This window comes from Piliocolobus tephrosceles, chromosome 13 (assembly GCF_002776525.5).
Source record: "Piliocolobus tephrosceles isolate RC106 chromosome 13, ASM277652v3, whole genome shotgun sequence".
In the NCBI taxonomy this organism is placed as follows: Eukaryota; Metazoa; Chordata; class Mammalia; order Primates; family Cercopithecidae; genus Piliocolobus; species Piliocolobus tephrosceles.
This window is the reverse complement of record NC_045446.1, coordinates 7,306,892-7,324,022: the sequence shown is the minus strand read 5'-3', so window position 1 is coordinate 7,324,022 and position 17,131 is coordinate 7,306,892. Positions and strand designations below refer to the sequence as shown.

Genomic DNA, 17,131 nt, shown 5'->3' with positions numbered 1-17,131 from the left:
ACATATAATCTAATGTGAAAGCCAAGCTTGAAAATTTTGCCAGGGAACTGAAAACTGTCAAATGTGACACATGCCATGCATTTTTCATACAATCCAATATGACTGAAGCCTGAAATGAATGGTGCATGAGGAAGAGATGGGGCTAGAAAAGTAGTCTGGAGTTGAATATGGTTGATCTTGAGTGCCATACTAAGGATTGTGAACTTTATTCTCTGTACAGTAAGAAACCATTGAATGTGGCTGGGTGCAGTGGCTCACGCCTGTAATCCCAGCACTTTGGGAGGCCAAGGCGGGTGGATCATGAGGTCAGGAGATCAAGATCATCCTGGCCAACATGGTGAAACCCCGTCTCTACTAAAAATACAAAAATTAGCCAGTCATGGTGGCATGCACCTGTAATCCCAGCCAGCCAGCTACTTGGGAGGCTGAGGCAGGATAATCGCTTGAACCCGGCAGGTGGAGGTTGCAGTGAGTGGAGATGGCGCCATTGCACTCCAGCCTGGGCGACAGAGCAAGACTCTATCTCAAAAAAAAAAAAAAAAAGTAATTTATGGGAGTGTAAACCAGGTCAGGGTTATATTTGTTTTTTATACAAGTGAATACATAGTCATAAGACTAAAACTTGGCAGTTTTCTTTAGCAACTACACATATTTCTATATGGACCTTTGGGTCTGCCTCTGATATTGTCAACTTGGGAGCAGCCAGTGACTACTTTCTTCAAAGATACCTCTTCTTTAATTGATTGGAAAAAATACCATTTGTGTATAGTACCCAATTTGGATCTCAATTTGGATAGAGGTATATCCTCCCTCTCTCTGCACAGGAATGAAGAAACTTGAAGAATATTAGAGAAATGAAAGGAAATATGAATAGAAAGTGTATATAAAAATATGACCAGAGATATGGCCCAGGTTGGGGTTTGAGGGTCAGGGTCTGGCCAAATGTGAGAGACCACTTGAAGTGAGGCAAACAGGTGTCAAACAGGCAAAGCTCTTTCAGAGCTTGTTTTGGCATTGCATGTTTTTTTGTTGTTTGTTTTTGTTTGTTTTGTTTTGGTTTGGTTTTTGAGACAGAGTCTTGCTCCGTCGCCCAGGCTGGAGTGCAGTGGTACAATCTTGGCTGGCTGCAACCTCCGCCTCCTGGGTTCAAGTGATCCTCCTGCCTCAGCCTTCCTAGTAGCTGGGATTACAGGTGCCCACCACCATGCCTGGCTAATTGTTTTTTGTATTTTTGGTAGAGACAGTGTTTCCCCCTGTTGGCCAGGCTGGTCTTGAGCTCCTGACCTGAAGTGGCCCACCTGCCTCAGCCTCCCAAAGTGCTGGTATTATAGGTGTGAGCCACTACACCCGGCCTGGCATTCCATGTTGATACTGGTTCTCCTCTTACTTCCTCTGCTGCCTCCTCTATTCCTGGTCCTTCTGTTAGATACTTGTTCAGAAGAGTTCTAATGTACCTAATCTGTCAACTCTGGGCCTTTACAAAGGTAAGGGAGCAGTGATACTTCTGAACTACTGTGGAAGAGAAATGCCTCATAATGAACTGAGAAAATCACATAAAATTCCTTAGAAACCATGAAAACACATACTAGTGCAAGATGTAATAGTATTAGGCCTAGGAAGCGGACTGTAATATTCACATAAGCTCTAACCACACCAGCTTTGGTGAATCATGCTAAAAGTTGGAGGTTAATAACTGAGCTAATAAAACTGTGAAATTGGAGTATGTGACCATGGGCTGATATCTAGGAGGGGTTGCAGTTTTGAGATTGACTGTCCTAACTAGAATCCTTTGAAATGTGGAAGGTAGTCTGGTCTTCTGGCTCCTGAGGAAGATGACCAATAGGGAAGAGGTATTCTGTGGCTATGACTGGTATGAGAAGATTGAAGCCTACTGGGATGGGGCAGTATCTTAGAGGGAATGATACTCCACCGATTTCTAATAGAGATATGACTGGTGAATTTCTAGCGATCTCCATATCTCCTTTTCTCTTTCATTTTTGTTTTTGGGCTTTGCTGGTTTAGTTTTTTACCAATTCATGGTCCTGAACTTTCTCAGTTAACTTTGGAAATGAATAACGTAGAAAATGTCCCCTCATCTCCCTCCTTTATTACTCTAAAGGACAGAACAAGGATCCACATGAAGGTACTTCTCTACATGGATCTGAAATATAGGACTATCCTGATTGTATTCTAAAGGATCAATGTGCTAGAAAGTGACCACTGGGCAATGGATTACATTTGGGGATACAAATATATAGTACTGGGGCTAAAAGCAGATTCTTTAGTCAGTCTAGCAAAATCTAGAACTCAGTTCCACCATTTACCTCAGGCTCACACTGAATGAGGTATTTAACCTATCTGTGCCTCTTTTCTTATCTGTAAAAGGGCATAAGAATAGGTCCTATCCAATAGTGTTGTTGTGAAGTCTAAATGTTGAAATAGTACATAAGCATTTGATGCAGTACCTGGCATGTAACACAAGTTAGCTGATGTCATTACACTCAGGTGAATCTAACCTCTTACCAGCCATACCTGCCTTAGAAAGTTGTACAAGGAATCAATTTATTGTGTAGTGCTTTTCAGTAATGTAAAGGAGTGTTGTTTGGTTTGCATTGTACATATGTAGTTACTATTTTAATGTTCTTCCTGTGAGTCATTATGATTTGCTTCCATCATGTGGATAGAGAAACAGGTTCAGGAGGGTAAATGAGTGTTTGAATTTAGATCTCCTATTCTCAGATCCTTCTTTGTTCAGAATACAGGTTCTGTGGTCACTTTGTATTTCGAGGGCTTTACTTATCCTAGAAATTCATGTAATATCTTGTCCTCTAGATTTGGTGCTTCCAGATGTGAGTTATCGGGCGGAATCCAGTGAGGGGGATCAGTCTCAGAATATGGACTCTCAAGGACAAACTCTGCTGCTTTTTCTCTTTGTGGATTTCCACAGTGCATTTCCAGTCCAGCAAATGGAAATCTGGGGTAAGTATAAGAGAATGGAGTTGCCAGCTTGGGTGTGCCAAATGCTAAGAGAGAGGGAAACTTTGTGTAATGCACACATGTAAATTAGATATATTTCTGTAGAATAAAGAAGTTCAGTGAAAAACCCTGCTTAATAAAATAAATATATCCTATAGAAAAGATTCATATATTGATGCATTACTTAAATGACGACATTTCTAGATCTGGTTGGCCAGAAATCAGCAGACACTTCGTATATATTGCTCCCTAGGGATCAGCAGTTCTCAATGTTAGCTGCACAATATTACCTGAAGAGCATCTAAAATGCTCACTCTCCAGAGATTCTGATTTCCAGATGGACTGAGCTGGGGCTCAGGGCTCAGTATGTTTAAGAAATTTTTTTTATTTTTAGAGACGCTTTGTCGTCCAGGCTGGAGTGCAGTTGCGCGAGCATAGCTCACTGCAACATCAAACTCCTAGGCTCAAGTGATCCTCCCACTTCAGCCTCCCAAGAAGCTGGGCCTATAGATGCATGCGACTGCACCTGGATAACTTTTTCAATTATTTTTTATATTATTGTTTTTTGTATGGAGGTCTTGCTTTGTTGCCCAGGCTGGTCTCAAAACTCCTGGCTTCAAGTAATCTTCCTTCCTTGGCATCCCCAAGTGCTTCTTGGTATGTTTTTAAAGTTTCTCAGGCCGGGTGCGGTGGCTCACACCTGTCATCTCAGCACTTTTGGAGGCCAAAGTGGGTGGATCACTTGCAGCCAGGAGTTAAAGGCCAGCCTGGCTAACACGGCGAAACCCCATCTCTACTAAAAATACAAAAATTAGCTGGCATGGTGGCGGCTTCTTGTAATCCCAGCTATTTGGGAGGCTGAGGCAGGAGAATCTCTTGAACCCAGGAGGCAGAGGTTGCAGTGAGCCAAGATTGTGCCACTGCACTTCAGCCTGGGCAAGAGATTGAGACTGTGTCTCAAAAAACAAAACAAAAAACAAAACAAAACAAAACAAAACAAAACAAAACAAAACAAAATAAAATAAAATAAAATGACTTCTCAGGTGATTCTGATGTACAGCAAGGCTTGGGAACTTTTCATCATCATGCTGCCTTTCCAGGTGGATTTTTAAAAAATGCACACCTGTTCTTATTCAGGTATGCAACAAGGAACCTTTGGTGTTTATCTGTTAGATGGGTGATAATTTGTTATCAATCAGAAAGATTATCTATGATAGAGATAAAACAGTGGTTTCATTTTCTGGTCCGTGAAACATATGCATCAGAATCACTAGATGATGATGATGATGATGATGATGATGATGATTTTTTAAAGGTTCTAATTTTATTGACCAGGGTTCTTTTTTTTTTTTCTTTGAGATGGAGTCTCGCTCTGTCGTCCAGGCTGGAGTGCAGTGGCACGATCTCGGCTCACTGCAAGCTCCGTCTCCCGGGTTCACGCCATTCTCCTGCCTCAGCCTCCCGAGTAGCTGGGACCACAGGTGCCAGCCACCTTGCCTGGCTAATTTTTGGTATTTTCAGTAGAGACAGGGTTTCACCGTATTAGCCAGGATGGTCTCAATCTCCTGACGTTGTGATCCGCCCGCCTCGGCCACCCAAAGAGCTGGGATTATAGGCATGAGCCACCGCGCCCGGCCTATTATTATTATTTTTAAGACAGAGTCTCCCTCTGTCGCCCAGGCTGAAGTGCAATGGTGCGATCTTGACTCACTGCAACCTCCACCTCCCGGGTTCTAGCGATTTTCCTGCCTCAGCCTGCTGAGTAGCTGGAATTACAGGCACATGCCACCACACCTGGCTAATTTTTGTATTTTTAGTAGAGATGGGGTTTCACCATGTTGGTCAGGCTGGTCTCAAACTCCTGACCTCATGATCCACCCCCCTCGGTGCCCCAAAGTACTGGGATTACAGGTGTGAGCCACCGCCCCTGGCCATTATTATTATTTTTGTAGAGACAAGGTCTGAACTCCTGGGCTCAAGTGATCCTCCCACCTCGGCCTCCCAAAGTGCTGGGATTACAGGCATGAGCAACGCACTTGCCTCAAGTGATTCTTAAATATAGTAAAATTTGAAAACCACTGAGCATTAGCAGGAGTTGGCTTCTTCATTTTAATCCAGTAAACCCTGAGATGTAAATTTAAGTGTTTCTCAGTGCCCTCCTAATCGTTGAGGAAAGTTACAGGGAGAAGTGGAGCTTATACAAATTTGGGGAAAGGTTTGTAAGCCTCCCTTTTGGTGCTTCTGATATGTCTCTGTGTTCTCCTTTCTCTGTGGGCCAGTGTGTTTTCGTGGGACTCTATTCTTCAGGCACTCCAGTGCTATTTGGTGTGGCCCTGCTCCCACTGAGTCATAAGAAAAAAGACTGCTTACAACACCAGACCAAAAGAGCTCATATTGACTGGTGTCCATTATTTATTGAACAAACCATTGTTGGCTGTGGTATTCTTCCCGCTGCCTTCCTTCTGAGCCTCTCAGCAGTAAGATAAGGCAAACTTTTCCCTGCTTTTTCCCAAAACGTGCTGTACACACTGTAGGAGAGAAGCACTGTTTCCTGGAACTCTGGCTTGTAGCTGTTTATTTGAGGAGCTAGTGGTCTTTGGTGCGCAGTCGTTCCAGTGATTAATGCCAGGGGAATAGAAAATAGAAGATATCTAAACTAATGTGAGGATTCCTAGGGTTGTTCCATGTGGCCTATGCTCACAGACAGAGGCTGGTAAGAGCAGCAACTTATTATTGTGGAAAAGACATCAGGGTGGAATCAAGAGACCTGGGTTTAATTTTAGCACTGATACCAACTTCCTCAGTAATTTTTGGGAAGCACGTCATGTAAATCTGAGCCTCCCTTTCCATATCTTTAACATGAGATTGTTAGGCTAGGCCCCATCAAAGGCCTTTCCAGGTCTAAAACCCTCTTAAGACTTAAGATCTGCTACCTTCTGGCAGGTTTTTTTTAAGGTCTGCCAGAAGGTAATCCTCAGATAATGTAAGCCTGATAACATGTTCTGAGCCCTAGTGAACATTCCTTAAGAACTCAGATTCCTCAGAAACACAGTATTATCATTCTTGTACTACTGTGATAATCTGTACACTTCTGTTTAGCTTGACTCTGAAGGCCTGCAGTATCTCAGTTGTTGTACTCAGTATTGGATTTAAAAGAAATTCATCAGTGTATTAGTAAATACAGTAAGTCTCTCACGTCTTACACATCTGATAATTTAAGACTAGCCTCTGAAGAAGATGCACAGTGAGGGGAGGGAGGTAGATATAGACATAGTGATAATTTTACCTTACCTTCCCCCTTTTCTTTCTCATATCCTTAAAAGCTTTCTCTAGAACCTCTTCTTTTAGGAAACAGATTGTTACAAAATTAGTCTGTTCCCATGTGTCTTTAAGAAAATTACTTAATTGGCCTTATGCCCACCTACCTTGTCATGATAACTTCTGTGATTAACTCATTTTTTTTCTTGTGACTAACTCATTATTTTCCACAATGTCAAAAGCATTTTTTGATGGTCAAAAATTTAGGAATGAACTTTGACTTTTAAATTAAATGTCTGATGGGTGCAGCACACCAACATGGCACAAGTATACATATGTAACAAACCTGCACGTTGTGCACATGTACCCTAGAACTTAAAGTATAAAAAAATAAAAATTAAAAAAAAAAATTAAATGTCTGCTTTCAAAAGGGATCTGATTTCTTGAAGCTATTCTTAAAACCAAACTATGGAAAATACCAATCTAGATGATATATTAACATAGCAATAGCAATATTTTGAAATTGTACAGTGTACATTTGAAAACACTTCATGGGCCAGGCACCGTGGCTTGGCACCTGTAATCCCAGTACTTTGAGGGGCCAAGGCAGGAGGATTGCTTGAGCCCTGGAGTTTAAGACCAGCTTGGGCAACATAGCGAGACCTCGTCTCTACATATAAAAATGTGCCAGGCATGGTGGCTCACACCTGTAATTCCCACACTTTGGGAGGCCAAGGTGGGTGGATCACCCTGAGGTCAGGAGTTTGAGACAAGTCCAGCCAACATGGCTAAACCCCGTCTCTACTAAAAATACAAAAATTAGCTGGGCGTGGTAGCAGGCAGGTGCCTGTAATCCCAGCTACTCAGGAGGCTGAGGCAAGATAATCACTTGAATCCAGCAGATGGAGGTTGCAGTGAGCGGAGATCATGCCATTGCACTCCAGCTCAGACAACAAGAGCAAAACTCTGTCTTTAAAAAAAAAAAAAAAAAAAAAAAAGAGCCAGGCATGGTGGTGGTGCACACCTGTGGTCCCAGCTATTCGGGAGGCTAAGGTGGGAGGATCACTTGAGCCCTGGTGGTCGAGGCTGCAGTGAGCCGAGATCGTGTCACTGTGCTCCAGGCTGGGCAACAAAAAAGCCCACAAAACACTTCATGTACATTATTGCAGTTTATCTACACAACATACCTGTGAGAGCAGATGGTATAAAGTCATTTTCTATATTGAAGAAAAGATTTCATCACCACTAGTTGATGGCAGAATTGACCCTGGAATCTATGTTCTCCCTGACTCCAGCTCCAGAATCCTTTTGAGCTTACCATATATTACCTTCCCTAACAGGAAAGCCTCATGGTGCCTTATGGTAGGAAATGTTCTTCTGGCTTGCATTTTTAATACAGTCCTGGAAAAAGCCAGCCAGTTTTAGGCTGCTTCATCATATAATTCTGAACACTGTAAACAAAGAATAATCAAGAAGGATTTTCTCCAGGTGACCTGTAAATTTGGCTTCCTGTGCCTGCTGCATCAGGATCATTACATGGCGGCCTATTGTTTGATGGCATAATTTTTTTGCCTGTTGCTCTCACGTTAGCTTTTCTGAATGAGGCTGAGCAGTGGTGCCCGTGGTTACTTTAACAGAGATAATCCCCCATTTAAAAGGACCTCATACCAACAGTTCTGTGTCATCTTTGTGAATTTTAACCTTTTCTTTACCACAGTACATCTGAAAGCACTGCCACAGCAGTGATGTTCACATAGACGTAGAGTAGGGTTAGGCACACTCTATAGGACTTTTGCTTCTCCCTTTCTCCTCTCCTTTGGAGTCACTGGGATTGTTGTTTATAGTACATGGTACGTATATGAATTAAACAGGATCCCTTATTTATTTCTTTAAAAAATAATGTCATTCTTCACCTTAATTTTCCTGAGCTTTCTTAGATTTATAAGTGGGAATTGGGTAGGTTTGTAAGTTGCTGGGAGATTTTGTCTTAAAAAAGGTAATTATTTGTGGATATGTAGGGGTCTCTTCTTCCAAGGGGCATCTTTTCCACTCCCAGTCCTGACTCAGAGCACATGAACAGCAATCTTGAAGTAGTTATCCTCACTTATGGTTAATCCTTGGATAATGCAAGCCTGATACCATGTTCTGAGCCCTGCTGAACATTCCTTAAGAACTCGATTCCTCAGAAACCAGTGTTATCATTCTTGAACTACTGTGATAATTTGTACACCTCTGTTTAGCTTGACTCAGAGAGCCTGCAGTTTCTCAGTTGTTGCACTGATCTCAGTACAACATCTCAGATGTTATATTAGATTTAAAAGAAATTCATCAATGTACTAGTAAAGTGTCTTAAATCTTACACATCTGGTAATTTAAGACTAGCCTTTGAAGATGCACAGTGAGGGGAGGTAGATATAGTGATAATTTTACCTTCTCCCTCCCCTTAGGAGTCTATACTTTGCTCACAACTCATCTCAATGCCATCCTTGTGGAGAGCCACAGTGTAGTGCAAGGTTCCATCCAATTCACCGTGGACCAGGTCTTGGAGCAACATAACCAGGCTGCCAAGGTAATAAGGAATTCACAGCCTCTTTTCTCCTATTCTCTAAGAAAAAGATAGCAAGCGTATATAGCAGGCACAGGGCCCAGGAGCCCTTCTTCCCTTAATGCCCCTTTCTCTCTTCTGTCACCTGGGTGATCTTGTAACGCTGCATCTAGCCTACAACTCAAACTTTAGCTTAGATGGATCACTGTAACCAGCTTGGTTAGTCTTACCTCCTAGTAGGTGTGTTTGGGTAAATAAGGAAATAGTTAATAGGGAAAAATGGCTGATAACACATCTCTTCCTTATCCATATAATTCCCCTTCCCACACAGACTTCTGGAGCTGCTGCTTCGCTGTGTCTTACATTCCTCCCCTATTTTCCTAATTCTTTACACTATCACCTTCCCCTCTTACCTGATTTTCTAAATCCATCCATCCTGTGTACTTTTGGTAACACATTTCTTACCTCATATGGCCCACTTTTCAGGGAAAAAACAACCACACTAAGAGAGCAGAACTAAAAGCTTTTTTTTTTTTTCAAATAGTGTGTCTGTTTTCTTGACCAGTGTCCTATTGCTTGTCTTCTCTAAATGTGTCTGTGTCAGTAAGTCACCTCTGTGAAATGCGAGAACATTTTAAAATTTTATATTAATTCCCTAAATGTTATGGTGTAAAAATATGTGAGGATCTCAGTAACTTTTGTTGATGGATAGGAAGAATTGTTGAAATCCTGCTCTGATGGAAATGTGTGGGCCCTCTGGGATTCTCTAAACCACATCTTGGGATTCACGCAGTCTTCCCCTTACTTGTTATGTTTCCCAGGCTCAGCAGAAACTACAGGCCTCACTCTCAGTGGCTGTGAACTCCATCATGAGTATTCTGACTGGAAGCACTAGGAGCAGCTTCCGAAAGATGTGTCTCCAGACCCTTCAAGTTAGTAGGAGATTGGGATTGGGGATGCTTAAAAGTGCCAGGGTTTGGGCTGGGTATGGTGGCTCATGCCTATACTCACAGCACTTTGGAAGGCCAAGGTGGGAGGATTGCTTGAGCACGGGAGTTTGACACCAGCCTGGGCAACATAGAGAGACCCTGTCTCTACAAGTAACTAAAAAATCACCCAGGTGGGGTGGTGCATACCTGTGGTTCCAGCTTCTCAGGAGGCTGAGGTAGGAGGATCAACTGAGCCTGGGATGTTGAGGCTGAGCCATGATCATGCCACTGCACTCCAGCCTGGGCAACAGAGTGAGACCTGTCTTAAAAAAAAAAAAAAAAAAAAAAAAAAAATGTCCGGGGCAGTGGCTCATGCCTGTAATCGCAACACTTTGGGAGGCTGAGGCGGGTGGATGACCTGATGTCAGGAGTTTGAGACTAGCCTGACCAACATGGTGAAACCATGGCTCTACTAAAAATACAAAAATTAGCCAGGCATGGTGGCAGTTGCATGTAATCTCAGCTACTCGGAAGGCTGAGGCAGGATAATTGCTGGAACCTGGGTGGGGGAGATTGCAGTGAGCCGAGATCGCCCCATTGTACCCCAGCCCAGGTGACAACAGCGACACTCCATCTAAAAAAAAAAAAAAGCCATGATTTTAATGACATTCTACTGCTTATCTTTGTAAAATGTACAGTATTTTTAGAAACATTATTTTATTTGCGCCACTGTGATGCTACATAGTACCAGGCTTAAGTTTTAAGAAATATTTGTTGAACAGTAATATGTATACTATTTTACAAATAAGAAAACAAGTTATTTAAGATTTCTGCTTTAGGTCACACAGCTAGTTAAGAACAGAGCTAGGGTTGGGTGTGGTGGCTCACGCCTGTAATCCCAGCACTTTTGGAGGCTGAGGCGGGTGGACTGCTTGAGGTCAGGAGCCCACGACCAGCCTGATCAACGTGGTGAAACCCTGTCTCTACAAAAAATACAAAAATCAGCCAGGCGTGGTGGTGCACACCTGTAGTTCCAGCTGCTCAGGAGACTGAGGCAGAATTGCTGAAACCCAGGAGGTGGAGGTTGCAGTGAGCCAAGATCACCCCACTGAACTCTATCCTGGGTGACAAAGTGAGATTCCATCTCAAAAGAAGAAGAAAAAAAAAAAGGAACAATGCTAGGACTAGATCAGTGATTCCTAATCTAATTCCTTGTTGAAGAATGCTATCTCATGGCAACAGAATACACTGGAAATAACTGAGCAACCTTAACTATTACATGTATGTGGCAATACGGAATCAGAGGCTCACATTCAAATCCTAACTCATTTACTTATTAGTTATGTTTAGGCCTGTAGTTCTGAGACTTGTCTACAAATTGGAAAAAATAATAGTACCTCACAGAGTTATGAAAGTGAGAGCTAAATGTGTGCTATGGTCTGAATGTTTATATATCCCCAAAATTCATATGTTGAAATCCTAACCCCTGAACTGATAACATTAGGAGGTATGAGGCCTTTGAGAAGTGATTTAGGTCATTAGGCCCTCATGAATGGGATTAGTGCCTTTATTTTAATTTTATTTTTTGAGTCGGAGTTTCGCTCTTGTTGCCCAGGCTGGAGTGCAATGGCACGATCTCAGTTCACTGCAACCTCCACCTCCAGGGTTCAAGCAAACCTCCTGCCTCAGCCTCCTGAGTAGCTGGGATTACAGGCATGCGCCACCGCGCCCGGCTAATTTTGTATTTTCAGTAGAGACAGAGTTTCTCCATATTGGTCAGGCTGGTCTCAAACTCCCAACCTCAGGTGATCCACCTGCCTTGGCCTCCCAAAGTGCTGAGATTACAGGCGTGAGCCACTGCGCCCAGCCTGATTAGTGCCTTTATAAAAGGGGCCCCAGGCCGGGCGTGGTGGTTCATGCCTGTAAGTAATCCCAGCACTTTGGGAGGCCGAGGTGGGTGGATCACCTGAGGTCAGGAGTTCCAGATCAACCTGACCAACATGGTGAAACTCTGTCTCTACTAAAAAAAAAAAAAAAAAAATATTACAAAAAAATTAGCCTGGCGTGGTGGTGGGCACCTGTAATCCCAGCTACTTGGGAGGCTGAGGCAGGAGAATCGCTTGAACCTAGGAGGTGGAGGTTGTAGTGAGCCGAGATCGCACCATTACACTCTAGCTTGGGTGACAAGGGCGAAACTCTGTCCCCCCACACCCCCACCGAAAAAAAAAAAAAAAGGCCCCAGAGAGACCCTTACCCCTTCTGCCATGTGAGGACACAGGGAGGAAGTGGGCACCCTACAGCCCAGAAGAGGGCCCTCACCAGAACCTGACCATGCTGGCACTTTAATTTCAGATTCCCTGCCTCCAGCACTGTGAGAAATCAGTTTCTATTGTTTACAAGCCACCCAGCCTACAGGAATTTGGTATAGCAGCCCTAATGGACTAAGACAGTGTCAAAGTGCATAGCATATGGTAGATTCTCAATAAATGTTAGTGTTTCCCTTCCTTTAGGAATGTGTGCTGACCAGCTGCTATTATCAATGCGCAATATATCATTCCATATTTGTTGCTTCATTTTTTTGGTATAGTTTTCTTGAAAAGCTAGTATAATACAAAAAAAAATTTTTTAATAATTAGTAAAATTTATCACTATAATTTTTACTCATTATCTCATATATAGTTGTAATCAAAGCATTCTATTTTCATATATAATTTGACATTTTCTCCATTTCAACAGTCTTAGAATTTTTAGTTAATATCCCACCGTATTGTTTAAATCTAATTTAATAAACGATTCCTCTGTTAGACATTTGTTTACATTCTTGCTTATATAGTGTTTCAGTTAATACTTTTATGTAATATCTTGCTTCTTTTGAATTATTTTCTAGAACAAATTTCTGTAAATGGAGTTATGAGTCAAAGTGTATAACACATTTATAAGCTAGTGTATTTTATCATAACTTCAATTTTCTGGGTCATGTGGATAGCACAAGGTAGTGAGAAGAACACTATATTGGGAATTCTAAGGTATCCATTAAAGCCGTAACTTTTGTGCAAACTAGCTGTGAGATCTTGGGTGGGTCACTTCTTTTTTTTTTTTTTTTTTGGAGACAGAGTTTTGCTCTTGTTGCCTAGGTTGGAGAGCAATGGCGTGATCTCGGCTCACCGCAACCTCTGCCTCCCAGGTTCAAGTGATTCTCCTGCCTCAGCCTCCCTAGTAGCTGGGATTATAGGCGTGGGCTACCACGCCTGGCTAATTTTGTATTTTTAGTAGAGACGGGTTTTCTCCATGTTGGTCAGGCTAGTCTCGAACTCCCGACCTCAGGTGAGCTGTGCGCCTTGGCCTCCCAAAGTGCTGGGGTTACAGGCATAAGCCACCACACCTGGCCTTTTTTTTTTTTTTTTTTTAAACGGAGTTTTGCTTTTGTTGCCCAGGCTGGAGTGCAATGGCGTGATCTCAGCTCACCGCAACCTCTGCCTCCTGGGTTCAAGCGATTCTCCTGCCTCAGCCTCCCAAGTAGCTAGGATTACAGGCATGTGCCACCATGCCTAATTTTGTATTTTTAGTAGAGACAGGGTTTCTCCATGTTGGTCAGGCTGGTCTCAAACTCCTGACCTCAGGTGATCCATCTGCCTTGGCCTCCCAAAGGGCTGGGATTACAGGTGTGAGCCACTGCGCCCAGCCCACTTCTCCTTTTTGAATTTAAAGTTTCTCATCCATAAAATTAGTGTGTTGTATTCGGTTATTACCCTGGTCCCCTTTAATTCTAACATCCTATAATTATATATTTAAAAGTAGAAAGCTGTTACCTATTTCCTGTGGGTGCAAACTGTATTATTTTGTTCCTCTCCTCCCTAAAAGACTTGTCAGAAAAAAAAAGAGTCTCATATCAGCCTCAGTTATGCAGTAGAACCTGTGCTGTCTTGGAAACTCTTCTTATAGAAGAGCTGTCTATATAACCCCTTCATGAACAGATGGATCTTCTGGATATTTATCTCCTACAGAGATGGGAGAACAGGCCAGGTGCGGTGGCTCACACCTGTAATCCCAGCACTTTGGGAGGCTGAGGTGGGTCGATCACCTGAGGTCAGGAGTTCGAAACCAGCCTGGCCAACATAGTGAAACCCGTCTCTACTAAAAATACAAAAATGAGCTGGATGTGGTGGTGCATGCCTGTAGTCCCAGCTACTCGGGAGGTTGAAGCAGGAGAATCACTTGAACCTGGGAGGCGGAGGCTACAGTGAGCCAAGATTGTGCCACAGAACTCCAGCCTGGGTGACAGAGTGAGACTCTGTCTCAAAAAAAAAAAAAAAAAAAAAGATGGGAGAACAAAGACCTTCTTTGAAGGATCTTGCTTAGATGACAGAAGTGGGAAGACATATAGGAGTCACAACTGCCTGTCTTATACCAAGTAGCTCAGGCCTTCTTTTTACCTGTCCTGCCTTCATGAAGACTAAGAAAACTCCTAACTTTAATGGCTTGCCTACTATCTGCCTCCTCTTCTCCCTGTATAAACTTTGTGTGAGAACTTCCCCCCTTGGTTTCCAGTATTGGAACTCAGCATGTTCTATTTCTGGCCCATTTTAGGCAGCTGACACACAAGAGTTTGAGACCAAACTGCACAAAGTATTTCGTGAGATCACTCAGCACCAATTTCTTCACCACTGCTCATGTGAGGTGAGGCAGGTAAGTGTAAATAATCAGTACTTTGGTGGGAATCTTCCATTTTGATACATGGGAATCCTGAATTGAGGGTTGGTAGGTACAAGTGTTTCAGACTGCATAATCTGAGGTCAGCCTTTCAGCAAGGAAGTCTGTGAAACAAAATCATCTGTTTTGTATCTCTCAGGAATGACTATCCCACTGGTTGCCTGGTGTCCAATATCTTGAAAGCCATTGTTTCATACGTTGTATCCAGGATTTTTGTTATTTCAGGCAGGAGGGTAGATTCAGTCCCTGTTACACCATCTTGTCCAGAAGACACTGTAGGATAACTTCATCTTTAATCTCTCTTATTTATTCATCCTATAATTTTAGTTCCACATAGGTCGATCCTACTGACTGGAGCCAAGAGAGCCAGAAAAGTGGGCTTCAGTTAGATGACTACTACCAGCTACACCTGGAATCTGGAGAAACAGAATTTCCTGCTAGGATCTCCCTTCACTCATTAGAGGAGACCATCACAAAACCAGTTAAAAGCTATTTGACCTCCTTGAGGGTAAAGACCCCAACTAAGGAAATTCTAGATCTCCAGCATCCAAAAAGGTGAAAAGGTAAAAGTGGATTTTTTTTTGTTTTTTTTTGGGTTTTTTTGGTTTGTTTTTTTTTTTTGAGATGGAGTCTCCCTCTGTTGCCTAGGCTGGAGTGCAGTGGCATGACCTCGGCTCACTGCAGCCTCTGCCTCCCAGGTTCAAGCGATTCTTCTGCCTGCAGCCTCCCGAGTAGCTGAGACTACAGGCGCCCACTAACACGCCAGGCTAATTTTTGTATTTTTAGTAGAGACGGGGTTTCACCATGTTGGCCAGGCTGTTCTCAAACTCCTGACCTCAGGTGATCCGCCCACCTTGGCCTCCCAAAGTACTGGGATAACAGGCTCAAGCCACTGTGCCCAGCCCATAATTGACTTTTTTTAAAAAAAATTATTATTATACTTTAAGTTCTAGCGTACATGTGCATAACGTGCACGGTTGTTACATATGTATACTTGTGCCATGTTGGTGTGCTGCACCCATCAACTTGTCAGCACCCATCAACTCATCCTTTACATCCTTTACGTCCTTGCCATAATTGACTTTTTAAAGCACAAACAGTAACACTGTATTATAATATTTATTACCTATGGAGAAGCAAAATATATGACAATAATGGCACAAAGACCAAGAGGAAAGAAATGGAAATATACTATTGTAAGGTATTATACTATATGTGGAGTGATATAATACTAATTGAAGGTAAACTGATAAATTAAAAATAAAAGGAACCAGCTGGACATGGTGGCTCACTCCTGTAATCCCAGCACTTTGGAAGGTCAAGACAGGTGGATCGCTTGAGCTCAGGAGTTCAAGACCAGCCTGGACAACATGGTGAAACCCTGTCTCTACAAAAAAAAAAAAAAAAAATTAGCCAGACATGGTGACATACACCTGTAGTTCTGGCTACTTGGGAGGCTAAGGTGGAAGGATTGCTTGAGCCTGGGAGGTCAAGGCTGCAGTGACCCAAGAATGTGCCACTGTACTCCACCTGGGTGACAGAGCCAGACACTGTCTCAAAAACAAATAAATAAAAGGAACCATTAAAATAACACAATAAGGCCAGGCGTGGTGGCTCACGGCTGTAATCCCAACACTTTGGGAGGTCGAGGCGGGCAGATCACCTGAGGTCAGGAGTTTGAGACCAGGCTGGCCAACATGGCGAAACCCCATCTCTACTAAAAATACAAAAATTAGCCGGGTGTGGTGGTGCATGCCTCTCATCCCAGCTGCTCAGGCGAGTGAGGCAGGAGAATCACTTGAACCTGGGAGACGGAGGTTGCAGTAAGCCGAGATTGCGCCATTGGACTACAGCCGGGGCAACAAGAGTGAAATTCTGTTTCAAAATAAATAAATAAAACAACATAACACAACAAGGAGTTGTAAGTCAAAAAAGGAAATAAAATGAGAATCATAAAAACTCAACCCAAAAGACACAATGGCCAGGTGCAGTGGCTCACACCTCTAATTCCAGCACTTTGGGAGGCTGAGACGGGTGGATCACTTGAGGTCAGGAGTTCAAGGCCAACATTGTGAAACCCCATCTCTACTAAAAAAATAAAAAATAAATAAAAATTAGCCCAGCGTAGTGGCTCGCACCTGTAGTCCTAGCTCCTTGGGAAGCTGATGCAGGAGAATTGCCTGAAGCCCAGGGTCAGAGGTTGCAGTGAGCCGAGATCGCGCTACTGCACTCCAGCCTGGGCAACAGAGTGAGACTCGGTCTCCAAAAAAGAAGGCAGAAAATGAGGAAAAGAGAACAAAGAACACATGAGACTAACAGAAAACACTTACCAAGATGATATATTTAAACCCTATCGTATCAACTATTCCATTAAATGTTAATGGTCTTGCCAAGCGCAGTGGCTCAGCCTGTAATCCCAGCACATTGGGAGATCAAGACAGGCAGATTGCTTGAGCTCAGGAGTTCAAGACTAGTCTGGCCAACACGGTGAAACCCTGTCTCTACAAAGTATTAAAAAATTAGACCAGGCACGGTGGCTCACGTCTGTAATCCCAGCACTTTATGAGGTCAAGGTGGATGGATCACTTGAGGTCAGGACTTCGAGAGCAGCCTGGCCAATATGGTGAAACCCCGTCTCTACTAAAAATATAAAAATTAGCCAGGCATGTTGGCACACACTGTAGTCCCAGCTACTTGGGAGACTGAACCCAGG

General features: G+C 43.0%; 2 protein-coding genes across 5 annotated transcripts in view; one reads left to right on the top strand and one right to left on the bottom strand.

The window, feature by feature from the left end:
• Positions 1–17,131, bottom strand: part of LOC111533669 (pyruvate carboxylase, mitochondrial-like) — a 1,148,173-nt gene that overhangs the window by 1,000,132 nt on the left and 130,910 nt on the right. The window lies entirely within an intron of this gene.
• Positions 1–17,131, top strand: part of RCE1 (Ras converting CAAX endopeptidase 1) — a 92,025-nt gene that overhangs the window by 55,643 nt on the left and 19,251 nt on the right. For 2 of the 4 annotated variants that reach the window (XM_031933912.1, XM_023186309.3), the window contains exons 8-12: positions 649–799; positions 2,833–2,979; positions 8,682–8,803; positions 9,601–9,711; positions 14,296–14,394. Coding sequence is in view for 2 of the 4 variants with exons in the window: in XM_023186309.3 (XP_023042077.2) it covers positions 649–799; positions 2,833–2,979; positions 8,682–8,803; positions 9,601–9,711; positions 14,296–14,394 (630 nt within the window). In the remaining 2 variants the exon portion in view is untranslated. Of the gene's footprint in view, positions 1–648; positions 800–1,294; positions 2,144–2,832; positions 2,980–8,681; positions 8,804–9,600; positions 9,712–14,295; positions 14,395–14,745; positions 14,982–17,131 lie in introns of those variants that run through there. The other 2 variants (XM_031933914.1, XM_031933913.1) reach the window with 2 other exon arrangements.